The sequence below is a fragment of the Onychostruthus taczanowskii genome, unplaced genomic scaffold, assembly GCF_017590055.1.
Source record: "Onychostruthus taczanowskii isolate IOZ18803 unplaced genomic scaffold, ASM1759005v1 scaffold87, whole genome shotgun sequence".
NCBI lineage: Eukaryota > Metazoa > Chordata > Aves > Passeriformes > Passeridae > Onychostruthus > Onychostruthus taczanowskii.
Window position 1 is genome coordinate 1,651,108 of NW_024506662.1, and position 17,973 is coordinate 1,669,080.

At 41.0% G+C, this 17,973-nt stretch overlaps 2 protein-coding genes across 3 annotated transcripts in view; one reads left to right on the plus strand and one right to left on the minus strand.

Annotated features, from left to right (window-relative positions):
- Nucleotides 1-312: 312 nt before the first annotated feature.
- Nucleotides 313-6,168, plus strand: DEGS1 (delta 4-desaturase, sphingolipid 1). Its single transcript, XM_041425149.1, has 3 exons — nt 313-482; nt 1,247-1,989; nt 4,135-6,168. Exons 1-3 carry the CDS (start codon nt 401-403, stop codon nt 4,279-4,281), a joined length of 972 nt encoding a protein of 323 aa, XP_041281083.1. The 5' UTR covers nt 313-400; the 3' UTR covers nt 4,282-6,168.
- A 4,492-nt stretch (nt 6,169-10,660) lies between these two features.
- The window catches only part of NVL (nuclear VCP like), a 39,871-nt gene continuing 32,558 nt past the window's right edge, over nt 10,661-17,973 (minus strand). For both annotated transcript variants that reach the window (XM_041425147.1, XM_041425148.1), the window contains 3 exons: nt 16,651-16,739; nt 12,718-12,788; nt 10,661-10,887 (listed from right to left, as the gene is read on the minus strand). In XM_041425147.1, coding sequence (XP_041281081.1) covers nt 10,843-10,887; nt 12,718-12,788; nt 16,651-16,739 — 205 coding nt within the window. In that variant the 3' untranslated portion in view covers nt 10,661-10,842. The remainder of the gene's footprint in view (nt 10,888-12,717; nt 12,789-16,650; nt 16,740-17,973) is intronic.

Consider the following 17,973-nt stretch of genomic DNA (forward strand, 5'->3'; position numbering starts at 1 on the left):
TCTGTCCTGTTCTGAGGGGCTGCTCTTGTCCGCCCTGAGGAGCTCGTCCTGTCCCGCTCTGAGGGCTGTTTCTCTCCGCTCGGGGGGCTGCTCCTCTCCCGCTCTGAAAGCTGTTTCTCTCCGTTCTGAGGGCTGCTCCTTCCCCGCTCTTAGGGCTGTTTCTCTCCACTCTGAGTGCTACTCCTGTCCCGCTCCCCGAGCCCCTCAGGGCCCGCCCCGCCCCACCGGCAGGGGGCGCCGCGGCGGCGGCAGCGCGCCCAGCGGCCGACGGCGGCCAATGGGCGGCGAGGGCGGGGCGGGGGGGCGGGGCCCCGGGCCGCCTCCGCCGCGCTATAAAGCGCGGTAGCGGGGGCTCAGCGCAGCGGGCGGGCAGCCGGTGAGGGGGGTTTGTGCTGCCGCCATGGGGAACACTGTGGCTAGGGAGGATTTCGAGTGGGTCTACACGGACCAGCCGCACGCCGACCGCCGCAAGGAGATCCTGGGTGAGGCGTCCGCGGTGCCGTCGCTTTTTGCCGCCGGCTGCGTGGCGGAGCGGGGGGGACGCGCACGGACACCCCACAAGATGGCCGCCCTTGTCGGGGGTGCCGCGGCCCCCGGAGCCTCCCGGCGGCGGGGCCGGAGTCGGGCCGGGCCCGCGTACGTGGGGGCGGGAGCCGCCGCCTTGGCGGCGCTGGCGGGGGAGGGGAAGGGAAGGAGCGGGGAAAGGAGCGGGGGGGCGGCCGCCTGCGGGGCCCGAGGCGCGGGGCGGCGGCGGCCCGGGCTGCCATGCCGAGCGGCGGAACAGAGCCCGGGTTCCCCGGGCCGCTCCCCGCCTGGCCCTGCCCTGGCACGGCGATACGGCGGTGTCGGGGGCCGCTGTGCGCGGAGGTCACCGCGGCCGGGGGTGGCGGATAGCGGCCTCGAGTGCGGCGCTAAACTCGGAGCTGAGCCTTCGTGAGCCCTTCTGAATTCCGGGTGGGTTGTCGGCTCAGAGCCATTTCCTTCCTGAGGAGGCTGGATGTGGTACTGGTGCTTGCCATGGACGTGTCTAGTTGCTGAGCAACGGAAAAGTGCTAAAATGACTTGATTCCAAATGATTCATTATAGCAGTAAATATCACAAGTGGAAAGGTCACGAGTTTTCATTACCTGTGCAGACAATTCCTAACTGGGACAAAGGGAGGAAAAAACTGTAATCTAATTGGGATATAGTGGGCTGTGAGAAGAGCTTTGGAATGACTTTTTTCATTTAACTTTTTCCCATCTAGCTAAACATCCAGAGATAAAAGCATTGATGAAGCCAGACTACAACCTGATCTGGGTGGTTGTGCTGATGGTTCTGGCGCAGTTGACTGCATTCTATCTGGTTAAAGACTTGGATTGGAAATGGGTGGTCTTCTGGGCTTACGTTTTTGGAAGCTGTATTAGTCACTCCATGACTCTGGCTATCCATGAGATCTCCCACAACAGTGCCTTTGGCAACAGCAAAGCCATGTGGAATCGATGGTTTGGAATATTTGCCAACCTCCCCCTTGGTCTGCCCTACTCCATATCCTTCAAGAGATACCACATGGATCACCATCGTTACCTAGGCGGTGACGGCATCGATGTGGATATTCCTACCAACTTCGAGGGCTGGTTTTTCTGCACCCGTTTTAGGAAGTTCATATGGATTGTCCTTCAGCCTTTTTTCTATGCCATTAGACCTCTCTGCATCAATCCTAAACCCATTAGTCGACTTGAAATAATCAATTTATTGGCTCAGCTGGCCTTTGATGTGGCAATATATTATTTATGGGGAGTCAAATCCATTTTTTACATGCTCGCTGGTTCAGTACTGGGTCTTGGGTTGCACCCGATTTCGGGACACTTCATAGCTGAACATTACATGTTTTTAAAAGGGCATGAGACCTATTCCTACTATGGGCCACTTAATTTGCTCACTTTTAATGTTGGCTATCACAATGAACATCATGACTTCCCCAATATTCCTGGCAAGAGCCTTCCACTGGTAAGTTAACTTCTAAGGTTATTACTTTTTCTTAAATTAAGGCCTGCTTGAACATAGAACACTAACAGAAGAATGGAAGTTGGGAGATTAAAAACAAAAAAAAAACAAACCCAAAATACAAGTTGAGTGATAAAGGAGGTAATTATTTAGCATTTTAGTGATAGCCTGAAGAAGCTTGCAGTTTGCTGCTGCTCAGTCCTCTTCCATAAAAGGAGAGGGGAGGGAACACACATCTTAAGCTTTGCACTAAGTTTAGCTTTCTGTAATTACAGCCTGTCTTCTGAATTCTTGTTTGTAAGTATGCAAGAAACTAGTTAAGAGGTTGTAGTTAACTCTGGAGATTTGTTATCTCTGTCACTGGAATGTTAAGGGCAGTATTGTAATGTGTGCTTATCCTTCAGTCTCTTCTGTCAGGGACATCCTCTGGTGGAGGAAAAGAGAGGGTTTGAGGTACTGTTAATGTTTGTTGTACTGTTGATAAATGTTTAATAACTTCTCTAGTCTGCAGCATTTCAGTTTCCTCTGGCAAGAGCCTTTGAACCCTAAATAAGTACCAGCTGTACCTCTGCAGTGTAGCACAGGCAGAATTAAGAGTCTGAAGCCAGGACTTAGACCTGTCATGAGTAGCAGAGGTGAAGTTTCTCCTACTTCAGCCTTTGCTTCTTATAGGCAGGAGCTTCTTTCTCATTGTATCCGTGTTTCCCAGTAGAAGAATGGGAACACAGGCTTCAGGGTTACATCTGAATCTTCAGTTTTTCATCAGATACCAAATTTGCAATTTGACAGCAGCTGTGGTGTTGGTCTCACAGCTTTGTTATTGCATTTGGCAATAGTGAGACCTTGTAAGATCATCCCTCTGGTGAAGTCCAAACTTGACTGGTATTTCTGTTGTCAGTGGTGGAGCTGCAGCTGAAACAACTACACCAGCACTTTTAGCAGGGCAGGTAGATCATGCAATTGATTTGCTGAGGCTTTGTGTGTTTTTTGTAATTCTTTTTTTTAAAGCTAGATGATTGCTTTTATTAATAGATCTAAATCTTTCAAATACAGTGAAAGTTACTTTAACTCGCCTTTGATACTTGGTTCTGTGCTGTGAACCAGCATTTCACTTCTTGGATAGGTACTTTAGCTCTAAGTAGGCTATGAATTTTTGCAAGTATTGTAGGGGTAGAATACCCAGTTCTGCTGCAGGACTCATAATCCACAGCTCTGATAAGAAAACAAAGCCTTCTTTTGAAATAGTGCAGTTAACTTTATTGGATTGGACTGCTGTGCTGTGTGTTAAAGATCCCTAAGTACCGAACACTTGATTTCTCAGCACTGGTGAGCTGAGAGTTACTGCTGTTGAGTAAAAGTACATTGCTTAGGTGCACTACTCTGTAGGTGTGATGGGTCAAAACAAGCTTTGCCTTCAAACCAGCCATTTAAATACCCTGCCTTTGTTTGTTGCTTGTACAGATTGATACTATTCTTGGGATTAAAGCTATGGAATTTTGTGAAAAATCCTTTTTGTTCCATTCATGTTTTTAAGGCTTTAAGTGGCTGGCCCTAAATAGCAGTATGGGCACCTAACTGAACTGCTGCTCTCACTTTAAACAGTGGTCTAGTTAACATGTGGAACTGAGAACAGTCTTTGGAAGCAGTTTATATTCATTCTTTGAAGTCTGTCTTCAGAAACAAAATATGCCTCAGAAATAAAATGCCTTTTTTCTTCTGAGTACTGAGATTTGAAACGATGTGTAAAAATAGCTGTGTTAACCAGCTCTTCCTAGAACATAAAACATCCTTTTTACTGTTAGTTGTAGATCTGTGAGTCAGCACTGAGCTGAGTCACACACAACAGCAACCAAACCGCTTGCTTTGTGAGCTCCATCACCAGCACGGTGAAGGGACTTTGGAAAGTTAGCCGAGTTTGTTCTGGCAGCTCCAAAAATTTCACAGCAGATTTATTTAATAACTAGGGAAGTGCTTTTTCCTTCAAGGAATGTTCATATTGTGGCACAAGTGGCCTTTCCTGTAGGATCTAACTTCTGGAATGAAACTTCCTGTGCTGTTACACATTACTAGGTTACACCTCGAGGGTTGTAAAGTTGTCACAACTGATGTTAATACAACCAGTAAATAAACCTCATATTTCTCCTTCAGGTGAAGAAAATAGCAGCTGAATACTATGACAACCTGCCCCAATATAACTCTTGGATAAAAGTACTGTATGACTTCGTGATGGATGACACAATCAGCCCATATTCACGCATGAAAAGGCAATTAAAGGGTGAAGTGAAGCAAGATTAAACTTCTGGCAACCAAAAAACTTTGAAATGTCTGCTTGCTTTAAAGTGGCTGGTATAAAGGTTTCCTGCTAAAGCTGTTCACCTGTGTCCTGAATTAAGATGTACAGCAACATAGCAATGCATCCTTAAGGATTTTGTAGCAGACTCCAACCAGCTATAACATTCCTCAGTCCTCAGATTTGTTGGTTTAATGTGTCTCTGTTTGCCTAAGGATCAGTGTTATATGCATAATGCAAAATCACTTTGTTACAGAATTTACTTTGGTAGGTGTTAAATCTATATAAAATGTCTGTCTGACTCATAACAGTTTAAAAGTTCTCAATGTATTATACTGCCCTCAACATGCTATTTAGATGACTAGTTTTAAAATGCTGTACTTACCTGTTAATTCTAAACTAACATGGTTTGTTAACTTAAACATTCTGTTGAAAATGTTTCCGAACTGATTGGAAGAACTAAATTTGCACAGAAATGTTCAGTCTGCTTTTGTTTAAATATGTCATTTGAAGCAATGCTTTAAAGTTCTACCTTTTCTACTGAGAGTACCTTAAAGGAGCAATCTGCCAGAATGAAACTGGTATCTTTGAGATGGCTCCTGTGACTTCTTCGGAGGAAAAGAAAAAAAAAAGTGGGGAATTCCAGGATATTGCCAACTCCAAGGGTCCCACCTACTGCCTGAGCTGCTTCTGTTGGCATGTGGAGAAGCAGGTGGCATTTAGGTAATTTAATATACCTGATCTGGGGTTTGATGTTGGAGAAATCTTTTTAGAGAGTTTGGGGGTTTTCTGATCTTTGAAGAAAAATTATTACTATGTTACTATGGCTTCAGATATAAATATTTATACTTACTTGGAAATTTGGCTTTTATGGAAAAGAGAATGGATTGAAACAGATACTATTTTGGCAAACAGGTCTAGCTACAGCTGCTGATAATACTGCCTATTAGCACATTAGCCATTTGTGTACATAGTGATTTGTGTACACAGAAAGGTTGTTAAATCTTGTTTGTTTTTTTCCCCTAAACCTACAGTACCCTCCATAAATACTTGTCTTTCTTATGTATTAAAATGTGGTGAGAGGTGGTGTTATCAAACTTCCTGCCTAGGAAATTTTTCATTGGGAACAGGTAGATGTGCTGGACAGTGAAGAACCTTTCCATACCTCAGCACAGCAGATTTGCTTTCTTGGCTTTAAGGAGTCAAACCTGGCTACAAATAACCCTTAAATCTCAAAGGTGGCTCTGTGGTATGTTCTTCATGAACCTGAAGGATGGAATCTGAGGAAGGTCGAAGTTGTAGCTGCTGTAACTCAATTTTAGATGCCTTCAAATCCTGTATTTTGGGGTGGTTTTTTTGGGTGTTTGTTTGTTTTGAAAAGGTGAGTGGCTGAAAAGATTGTACTGGTACATCTTAACTTGGTCTCGACTGTGGTGCTGTTTTAATGTGTGTTTTGTTGAAGTGTGGGCCCTTATCTGTGGCTAAGCAATAGAAGTGGTATGAAAGTCTGCCAGCCACCTACAGAGTGACTTCATTGTGCCCACAACCTGTGAGAGAGCCCGTGTGTTGCTCAGGGTGGAATGTAATGTTAAAACAGACTTTGTCCAGTATTTTTACATGTAATTAAAAAGCAAAGATTAAAGTAATACTGGGTGAATTTTTGATTGGTCCTCTTATGCTGAAGGACTGAAGTTTTAGAGAAATTTGGTATTTCTAAAGCAGATTTGAGACCTTTCTATTGAGTGGTGATATAGATGGCCTGTGAAGAATAATTGCCCTTCCTCCCTGTACAGAGGAAAACTGACTTGGGTTGAAATACTTGTAAAGGCTTAAGAAGTTGCAAACCAGTTTCTTTTTAAGCCACTTAATATCACTCTTTGTTTTTTAAATTATCTTTGGTGTTGATGATTTATTCATAGCTGGATGAAGGATGGAAAGTGTCTACAAAGTTTTATGGCTAAGAGCTAAAGTTAAGAAATTCAGTTATCCTACATGAATATTTAAGATAAGCAGAGTTCAGAGTAAAAAATTTATAGTCAGTTGTCTTAGTTACCTACTTAATGGAATTCCTGCTTTTTAAAAGTGCTGAGGTTGCTATGTTTCCTGTTTAAAATTACAGTTGTTGTTTTAAGGTGTTCTGACTTTGATTATCTGTTCCAACTCAAATTATAAATACATTATTTTCACTTCAGGAGGTACTGAATGGTGCGGAATTCTGAGGGAGATACTGTGCTTGCCATAATCTTTCTGAAACCTCTGCTACTGGGCATCTGTTGGAGAACAATTTACTGTATTAGGTTAATCTGAGCTAGTGAGATTTAAGTTTGGATCCAAACAATGGTCTGGTTCTTGCAATCATTGGCAGCTACCCTTCTTAGGCATAGCATTCCTGTGTAACACATAAAAAGCCTTAGCAGCCAACTTCAGTAGTAAGAACTGCCAAAAGCAGATCATTTGAAAGGTAACCAGCATTGTTTCCTCCCTAAAAAACAGAAGCTTTTCTGAACCACTGGTAAAAGTAATTAGGACCAGCTGGCCCTACTTGACTTGTTTGACGTATTCTAAATGAACAATGAATGCAAGTTCTGTGTCATGGTGTTTACTCCAAAGATGTGACATACAAATATGAAACACTAACATTTAAAAAAAAAACCCACATATCAACCATCTAGTTATTGTTTTAAGGACTTAAATAGTTTTCATTAATACAATTAAAACATACCTGGCAGAAAGCTTTTAGTACAATTTTTGAAACATTTTATCTGAAAGTTGGAGGGAACTTAGACTAACTGGTGAAGAACAAATTAAACTGAAAGAGCATCAAGAACCCTGACAGTTAACTCAATTGTTTTTTCTAAATCTATTCAGATGGAATGATTTAACTTTGGTGTTTCTACATGTTTATTAGGGTTTGTTCCATTCAGTTTGTCAGTCTGGAAAACACCTCCTTTATGTGAAATCAGTCAGGAATTTTAACTGTCACCCAAGTATTTTAATTGCAGTTAAATTGTGCAGAGCTCTGAATCTTCAGGGCTTTTAGAATAACCTGAAGTGTTCAGAATAAATGTCCTTGCATGGCTTTTAATGCTCCCTGCCCCCAATTATCTGGAACTGCTTAAGTGGAGTAAGTCCTGCATCCTGGAGTCTGATTGTACTAGGCATTAGTTTTCCCACAGGACAGGCGTGGGTCTGCTCCTCTTTCAGAACAACCCTTGCCTCTGGCATTCCCTGTTTGCTGTTGAACCTGTCTGCTTCCCGACATGAACGTGCTAAATGGGTGCATCTGTGTCTGCTTGCAGAGCTCCATGTTTCAGAGCCAGGGCAGGGCTTCCTCCCTGGAACCAGAGGTCAGTTGCAACAGTTGAGATTTCCAGCTGTGTGTTTCAGAACTCCTCTGGTGAACTCCCTAAGTGAGCAAAGGTCTTCAGGTGTTGAGACATGGATCTGGTCATGGCAAGTGGCCACTGTCAGATGCTGAGGTCAGTGGCTCACCTCTGCCTCCCTGACATTTTTTCTTTCTGTCAGATGCAGTGGCATGCCACAGCAGAGCTTAAAGATGTTCATTCCTTAATTAATGATGAGGTTGAACAGGTGATAACATCAATGCTACAGACTGCAGGCTGCCCTACTCCTGTTGGACTAAGAGGAGGAAAGTGACTTTGAAGCAGCAACCTTGTGTAAGTAGTTTGGCACAGCTTTTGGAAACTGTACTCTTTAATTTGGAAGTCTCAAAAGACTTACAGCAAAGCAAGTTCTGCTGTTTAGCTTGCTCATTGCAAGGCACAGGAGCCACTTCTAGGACATTGCTTCTGCAAGGTCCTAGGAAAACAATCTGATAAATAGGTGTGTCTGAATCGTGTGGATCTGCCTTTGGCACAGCAACCTGCATCTCCACGCAACTATCTTTTCTCTAGCAAATCGTCTATTTCACAATCAAACCTGAAGTGGGACACAAGACTTTAGTCAGGACAAAGATGTGGAAGAAGTTTTCTACTGAGCCAAAAATGAAGACAGAATTTTTTTCTCTTTTTGACAGTCCTCTGCACTGCCTCTGCCCCCTATCCCTGCTTACGTTAGCATCTCCTGTGCTCTGGGACAGGCTCATTCTTGTGGTTTTGATAGGCTGCTAGCCTCAGGAAAAGAGAGAATGGCATGATGAACAATTTCTTGATCTTGTCACAACAGAAACAAGATGACTGCAGGCAAAACCTCGAGGCATGTCTGCTAGGAGGGGCACTAGCTGCCTATGCAGAACAAAATATTTGTCTCTATTGGGTGAAAAGGCTTCTTCCTTAAAGCAGTTCCCATTTTCTGTGTACAAAGGATCATTGTTTTTTTAGTGATACATACTATAGCCTAAGCAGAATTTCTCACAAGGAGCAGTGTGGGTGCAACACTCGTGTGTGAGCAGGCAAATGGAATTCATCTGCCTACCCCTGCCTGCTCCTTGCTGCACATGGAGCCCAGATGAGGTAAGCAGACAGGATATGGACACTTGACTGACCTGGCTTTTTCTGCCTTTCACCTTAACTTCAGATTTTCTTGTGCATTCAAACCCTCCTGCACCCTACTTCTCTATCACCTGTTATGAAGAACGATCATGAGACACCTTGAATAATACACCTGGTTTGTGCTGGCACTCTTGACAAGACTGTAGTGCTATTGCTGCTCCTTGATAGCATTTCCTCCCTGATCTTGCCTTGCAAGCCCTACTTTGCTTTCTGGCTCCATACACACACAGGAATATCATCATAAAAAGAAAGGAAAATTCTGAGGGGGATATGCCAGGACTTCAGGACTCCACTCCTGCTTAAGGTCATCATCTGCAGCTATCCTCAAGTATGATGGCAGGAATCTTCTCTGTGCATCCATAAAGCAGAAATCACTTATTCTTTTCATTGGTTCACTCAGCCACTGAAGTGAATTATGGTACTGTTGTAGTATTATTAGTTAATACTGAGAGAACTGTTTGTGCAGCCTTGAGAAAATAAGGGTTAGGGAGAGAACTTAGCACCATGTTCTGGGGGGGGGGTGGTTACAAAGATGGAGGGAGATTCCCTTTTTACAGGAGTGACATGGAAAAGATGAGGGGTAAGGGGTGCTTCCAATTGGAAATGAGGAAAAACTATTCCACTAATTGATTGTTCTCCTTGTGAAAAATCTCCCCAGGGAAGTGGTGAATTCCCCAATGTCAAACACTTGTAAGATTCAGCTGGACAGGGTGCTGGGCTGTCATGTCTGGACTGTGCTTTTTGCCAAGAAAGCTTGAACCAGATGATCATGGAGGTTTCCTCCCAACCTGGTATTGATTGAAAATGATGATGCTTCATCTTGGATTTCTGGGAATCATAGCTGAAGCTTCAAGTCTGATTTACAATTAAAAGCAGGCACATCATCATCTTCTTTATATCCAGGGACTTAATTTGTTAGTCTTATGAGTCAGAATTTGAGTCACTGAGGTGCCAGCTTCCCTAGGAAAGGCAGGGAATGTCATCCCATGTTGAGCAAAAATCCCAGTGGTAAGGACAAGCTGCTATGATCATCAATATTTTTAAAATGCAAGCCTATGGTGGTAAATTACATGTGATAGCCTTCAAACATGTATCTTTGGGTGAAAAGGTGCAGCAAGATTTCTTGTTAGGTGGCAATTCTGAGAAGAATTTAAGATGTAAGGTACTATTCTCTATCGAGTTCAGTCTTAAAGTTAGATCTGGTTGTTCAGGGTATTTGTTTAAATGAATTCAAGTAGGAGATTAAATGTTGCTTACAAAAACTGTTTCATTGGGGTTTTTCCCTGAAGGCTTGTAGGTTTCATAATCTGTCACTTTTCAGTGTTTTGTCTTAACTTGGATACTTCCCAATTTTGAACATTTATCTGTTTAAGAAAAATAATTAGGAACCAGATTGTTAAGTACCTCTTAAATCAAAATGTTTCCTAGGTTGAATCATAGTATCATAGCACTTCTCCAACTTCCAAACTTCACTCTCTCCTAGGTAACCCTCCCAGCTTCCCATCTGTGGGCAGTTTATTTTGGTAAGGTGGAAGGAAGCTGTTAGCAGCTCAGAGAACCTGTGCTGGCACAATCATGTGTCACTGTACTCAGAAAATGCATGATTAATGGTGTGATAACATCCAGTGCAGCACTTTCCCAGCCTGCTTTCACAGCTCTGTCCTCCCAGTGCTTCTTTCAGTGTCCTTGTTCTGGAAAACAGCAATTTCCTCTGGTGGTTAAAAACAGCTATTTAGAGCAGTGTAAACACTTGGAAGGGTTAGCCTGTGCCTCAGGGATTTCTGATTCAGGGCACCAAAGAGATCAGAACGGTGTTAGCTTTTTAACACAAAAATCATTCATTTGGAAAATGTAAATGGTTATAAGAAGGAAGCATGTATTATATCTTTTATTCTGAAAACAGTTAAATTAGGTTGTGATGACCATTTTTTCAGGTGCAGTATAAAAAGTTGAGAGATAGATTTAGTACAGCTTCTTTCCAACCTGCCTCTTGAAAACAGGCTCTGCAGAACTCTTCACCAGTGTAGAGTCTCCTTTGGGAATTGTCCAAATGTATCACCTGCACAGCGACTGATGCAGTTCTTCATACATTATTTGATCCTAACAGTGCCAAGAGAAGAGGAAAAATACCTCAGACAGGGGTAAAAAATTACACAGTACTTAAAAGTGACTTTGTGTATTATTTAAGCAAGTGAAACAAACCAGCTCGATGAGTCACTAGCTGCATTTAAAAACATTTACAAACAAAAACCTAAATCAGGCAAACCTCCACTACCCTAGCTCATAAATGAGGTTGTCCAGGGAGAGTCAGCAATGGTGTGTAATTCCCAGAGGCCTCAGGCAGAGTTCTTACAGTTCCTGTTGCCATGCTAGCTTAGATGGCAGCTTTACTGAGAAGGCACTGCACTCTCCACCAAAAGAGCTGCTGAACTGACACCTTCCTCCCCCACCTAGTTCTGCACAATGAACAGCCAAGATCATCCTTTGCTAGTCTAACCTAACTCTTCCTTAACCCTTTTCACTGGTCACTCAAAATGAGAGTTTTGAGGACAGAATACTTCCACTGAAATATCTGGCTTCAGAAGGTGATGTTTGCCCACAGCTTAAAGAATTTTTTTTTGTTTATCTTGAGTCAACCAATTAAACCAAAAACAGAGATGTGTATGGGATAGAAGAGGTAGATACACTAGATCAGTAAGATGCAGCTTTTTTAGCCTTTTAAAAAAGTTTTCCAGTGTCATAGTAAAGCCTGTAGTTTTTGTCAGACTGAATTTGTCTAGCAGATGGGAAGTAGCAGCTGGAAATGGGAAATAAGTATCTTGTACTGCAAAAGATATTTCAAAATACCTAACTGACATGTCTTCAGATGAACATAACTGAAATATAGGACTCTCAGACACGTGATATTTATGCTGCCTTTGAGATGCAGAATAACATTTTTGGTTAATCAGAAGGAATATGTTCTAATACTTAACTGTCATTGCTATGCTAGAGGAGATGTTTTAAATTTTTGTGGCTGTTTGCTTAGTGATTACCAATGGGAAAACAACAGCCAACATCATCTTTAAAGGTTCTTGGAGCCACAGATTATTTTTAATTTTATGGAAGGTCACTGACCACCAAAATACAGTAAAAATGAAAGGAAATTGTTTACTAACTTCTCTCTGGCTAGTGCTACATGTGAATACATTATTGTATTCTGGCTGTAGTGCAGTACACTCTGGGCAAGACATGGAGACCTAGACACAAGCTCTGCAATAATAGCAATTCCTATATATTAACTTCAAAATTATAGTAATTAAGATGACTGAACAGCTTTCCTTTCAGTCATTAAAAGGAAAAGGGCATCAGGGAACTTCTACAACAAACTTCCTTGACAAATCCAAATAATGAAAAGAGTGACAAGAAATAACTAAGATCATAAAGTGTGTTTTATGTCTCATGTCAAATTTACATTTCTTGCACATCAACAGAAAAGGTTGAGCATCTTTGTGTGTCATCATCACAGGGGAGGAAAAGTTGTGGTAGGATGTGGTGCACACTTAAAGCCTTTTTCTAAACTGAAAGCTCAGCAGACATAAGAGCTTAGGGACAGGTTAATAATTAATCTGGGAATGCCAATGAAGTCCAAGGCATCACAATAAAAAATAACCTTGATATCTTGGTAAACCATCCACATACAGTGCATCATCTGCAGCTGAAAAGGGAGGCTTTAATTTCTGACCTTAACCATTTCCAGCTGCTACTTCCCATCTGCTAGACAAATTCAGTCTGACAAACAGCAGGTTTGTTTAATGCAGAAACAGGTAGTGTCAGTCTGAAATCCATCTAAGGATGCTGCAGCCTTGACCATTCCCAGCAGTCTTCAGCATCAGAAGAGATTCCTTCCCAAGGGAGTAATGAGCTTTACATACTGGAATTTTACCTTACCTGTTTGGACACCGAGGACTTCACTTTCCTGAAAGCTTCTTCAAAGTGTTTACGAGAAATCTTGATTTCTCCTTAAAGAACAAAGCGTAATAAATTACTGAAATTGCAGACAAGTGACAATCAAGTGACTGTTGCATGTATTTCAAGGCAGCATTCATGAAACCTAACTAACTGAATTCCTGTAACCTTTCTGGAAGTGAATCCCTCAAATTCTGCTTCTTCCACTTCTGGGCTTTTTTTTAACATAAATTCAGTATTAAACTTCCTTGTTATTTAAGAAGTATCTAGAAAACATTTTGCTATCATTCCAATTCTACTCAATTTCAAAGTAATTTGCTTTATATCATTGCTTTATCTGGCCTTACACAGAAGTGATGAAAGCTTTCACTGCTACAGCTCCCTGTGTTTAAGTTTATGCAAATTGCCTTTTTGACCTTAATGCAGCTGTCCACAGCAATTATTCCTAATAATAACCTTCTGAACAGGTTTTCTTAGTATGTTAAAACATAAGCATACATCAAATAAGTCATAGATTCCTCTGCTCTCACAAGGAAGTACTTTGTTTAATCTGGATTTAAAAATCCTAAAATGCCACTACATAAGGATTAATTACCAGCTAACACTATGCACAGGTACCAGATATGTCAGAAATATGAATTGTAGACTTGTTTAGTGCATTCTTTTAATCTCTTTCATTAGGATGATTATTGCTTTTATTTCCACCTCTGCCACATGAAATGGGATGTGCCAACATGAAAAAACTCTTTAACAATATATTTTGAGTCAGAGTTGAACAAGAATCTTCTGCTGATATAGTAAAAGATGAAAAAGCAAATGGAAGATACTAAATTAAAAATGAAATATACCTTATTAAGCAGAAGAGCAAATAGCTTACAGTTATTATCACCTGTGCTAAAGGTAAAGATTCAAGGTTAAATTTCACTGAACTAAACATACAACCTCACTGCTTTCTCATCTCACTTCTCTGGAGCTCATGTTCAACATTCCTATTACCAGATAAAGTTACACCTGGAAAATTTGAAGATGCAAGTTTAAAATATCAGGAATTTAACCTATTTCTCCAAGGAAATGCTATTTTACAGTAAGAAAAAGGTTGAAATTTGGCCTATGCCAGAAGACAGATTACTTTTAGACTGAGTCATTAAAACTCCATAAAACAATAAAGCTACAAGAATTTAATTTTGCTTTCACTTTTGTTTTTAAGCATGTTAATTTTTAATCAAACTGTGACAATGCTACAGGGAGAGAGAAAATCTCCTGCTAGGTAGCTGACCTCTCATTGCAAGTTAAGTTAGACTGCTTCATGCTGATTATGTGATAAAAGCTTGTCCAAACCTTGATCACATAGAAAATGTAGCTGTGAGTAATCTAGACCTTGGCTACTTGCTTTAACACACTTTTCCTCTATTTTGATGACAAAACCATTTAGTCTGAATAAGTAGGTACAAATATTTTTGTAGGTACAATGGTTTTGTTTAAAACCATTTAGATTGTTAAAATAATGAAGTATATCAACAGGTACAATATTTTAAAAATAAGACAATGTACATAAAACTCTAAATATGAAATTGGAGTTTTCCTGTTTACATAGATGAGTGAGGGATACATGGTTCCTATCAAACAAGGACCAGAGCTTGCTTTTCAAGTTCAATTGCAAAGATGCAAAACTTTATTCTCACTTTAAACCACACTTGGTCTTAACTGCTCTGACAAAAAGTTTCAAAGATTCTCTGCTTAGGATCAGCCTTACAGACTGCAGGTGATGTGGGACCACTGGCTGTCTCTTATAAAAATGTACAAAAAGGGTCATAGTTTAGAAGGTCTGTATTTGGCACTGCAGCTGAAATAGGAGTAGGACAATCTCACCATTATTTCTCATACCCTGTACATTCTGTGTGACTAGATCTGTTTGAAATAAATACACAAGATTAAGCTAAACAGGTGAGTTAGGATGTCAATGGGAAGAAGTCACCAGCAGCACATGGTATTCCAAAATTTCTGAGGAACCTGACAGAAACTGCAGAACTGCTGCAGTAGGGAGGGTCCCACTCTGGCAGTGGTGCTGAAACCACTTTTGTGCACCAGCTTCAGTGGTTTGGAAAAGGGAGGCAGAAGTGAAACTCCAAATTTGCAAATGACAGTGAACCTTTCTGGGCATTCAGTGCTGGCCCAACGATGAGGAAATCCAGGGGTGCTACATAAAAGTGGAAGTCTGCCCAGTTGTTAGGAATTTCCCCTACAAACTTCTGTATCTGGCAATTGTCAGACCACAGTGACTAACATGATCAGCTTGCCTAGGCCTGTTCAGATTAGCAGTAGAATTTCTGAATTCTCCTCAGAAATATCACAAAAAGGATACCTTTACATTTCACTTTCTAAAACTACCTTCAAGCAAACCCCTGCCAAGTGTTAAAAAAACCACACCCCTGATTTTATTCCAGAGGGAAAATATCAGGTATAACAAGAAGTTGCAACAGTTTCTCCAGGATGGAAAGGAGCAGCCCTGATTCCAAAGGACTGACTGAGGAGGACACTCAGCAGCCAAGCAGAGCGTGGGAGGGGAGGCAGCTGAGTGTGTCTTGCTGAACAATGAAGGAAGAAAATCCCCAGCCTTTATCTTGAAGATAAAAATTAACAGGGTCTCAAATCAGAAACCACCTCACATGTTTTCATACCAGTCAGGGCTGACATCTTGGAAATCCAAGGACAGTCCAAGCAGGCAGCTGCTATGAACATGCAAACCAAGCTGTACATATATTATGGACTTGCTGGCTGCCTACACATTCACACAGTCAGTGCTTAGGCTGCAATCCTAACAGTGAAGGCTGAATTCAAGGGATGAACAGCTTTGAATAAAGCCTGCTATATTGTGAACAATTATAAAAATGACCAGGATAAACTCAGATATTTCTACCTCAAATCAAGAGTTTAGCCAGCTACAGCAAGCAAAATGGGTAATCATGTCAAACAACAGGGAAGGTTTTTATAGCTTGGGGTTTTTTCCTCCTCTGGATGAACATGCTTGTTGCCTCAGAACAGGGAATACAAACACTGTGCTCTGGTAACCCACTGCTGCTAAAAACCAGACAAGATTGGATAGGTACTAGATCAAAAAGAATCACTCAAAGCCATTAAAACACCAGTGTTGCTCTTAGAAATCAGGGGCATAATGAAAGCCTACAATATTTTCCAAGGACATAATCTGAAAAGTCACAATTCCATCTTAGCTTTGCGTTTTGGCTTAAAGATAAAATAACAAACAAAATTGCTGGGAAGAAATCTAAACAGACAGGCACTTTATATAAAAGTTTCAATCTGTAACTTAAAAATCCCCACAAAAATACAACTTAAACCAGCAGTTCAGACAGATAATAAAAGGGCAGAGATTGTACTTGAATCAATTTCTAACTCCCCGTTAAAGTCCTGGCAAGAGGCCCTGATGAGGTAAGCACCAAAGATCAGAAGTGGCACAGATCTTCCCAACTCCATCAGTGCTGGATGTATGTGTAGTTACACATCAGCTGGGAGCCAAAGGCAGGAAATCAGGGCATGTGCAGTTTACAACCCTCCTCCAAATACATCAGTGTAATTAGTCTTTGGCAGTGACAGGGAAAATGGGCAAAGGTGTATTTATCTGTCTAGAAAATAAGTTTATATACCCATTTAACAGAAACTTTTATATAAGGTAGCAACCTTCAATTCTTTAAAAAAAAGAATTGTGCTGACTTCTAGCACAACCATGTTTCCTGTACCTTCCCCTACCTCCCCTTATGTGAATCAATTTTTCTTTGGCTCAAAAGTCAATCAATGATGTACAGCTTTCACAGCCTTATGCTTGTCTTCAACTACTTTAAATTCTTTATATTCCATTTATCTTGTCACTGTTAAGATTTTTTTTTAAAGCATTCTTACCCTTCTTGCTTTGAGTATTCTGCAGGGCCATTTCCTGTCTCAAGGCACAAATGGAAGCCTCACGCACGAGAGCTGAAAGGTCTGCCCCTCTAGGGATACAAACAACAGGTTATTTGGGGACAAATTGCTGTTTTGCTGATGGCATATGGAAAGACACTAAAAATGGCATTAAAATTTGGTTCTGCTGTAATAAAGTTTCATCATAAGAACCCTGGAAAGAGGCCTGATGATTAATCAGTCTGCAACCTTCATTACAGAGTGATGCCCTTCAGATTTTAGCCATAAATTAAGATCAAATTAATGAGAAACAAGAGAAGAGGCAAAACCCCCATTCAGCATTTTTGAAAATGCCAAGGGTTGATTAATACTGTCCACTTCTTGGGAACATAACTTCTTTTTTTAATAAATCTTCTGAAAAATTCAAATGAAATCCCTCACCATTACAAAAGGAGTTGCTCAAAGCTGCATCAATAGTAAAGTTAACATGCTCTTAAAATAATAGTATCCACAGATACTAGATCAGTTTAAGTATTTCTTTCCAGTTTCCTGGAACTGGAACAGCTGGAACATTTCACATGTCTTTCAGCTGGTGAAAGTCATCGAATCAAAAAAAAATTCAAAATTAACTCCTCATGCTTCATTTGGGGGTATTAGGCATAAAGTATTTAACATCAAAAATTAAAACCAACCAGATAAAACAAAAACCCCAAACAAATCAAAACCAAAGACATCAAAACCCACAACAAAAACACAAACACATGCACACACACACAAAACCCCCAAATTCAAAACACAGATAAACCCAAGCATCAAAAAACCCACAAAAACTCCACAACAAAAAAACAAACCAAACCCCCCCACACACTGAACAAAAAACTTCTGGACTATAAACCAGTGAGTGAACGGTGTAGAAAGAAAAATTACTCATCTTTCCCAGGTAATATTGGGGCAAGAAGCTTGTCATAAACTTTATCTTTTGTAAACTCCATCAAAACATTGAGTATTACTAAATTATTGAAAAGCTTAAAGCTTTTTAAGTTTTATGGACCATAAATGCAAATTATTCTGACAGGTATGGTCATCAAGCTTTCCCTAATGCCACACCTTGCTATTCCCAAAGCTGAAATGGGCCCTCATTACTTTGTCAAACAGATTGCTCTCTACTCTGTGACAAAACAAGTTGGTTATGGCTGCCTAACCAATCTGCTTTCATCACCATTAAAGAGGGCTCTTTGTTCCCCAGATGATGCAAGAATTATAAAATAAAACCAAAGAAAACCAAAAGGCCTCCACTGTTCTGTATTTGCAACGTGAAGACTATTC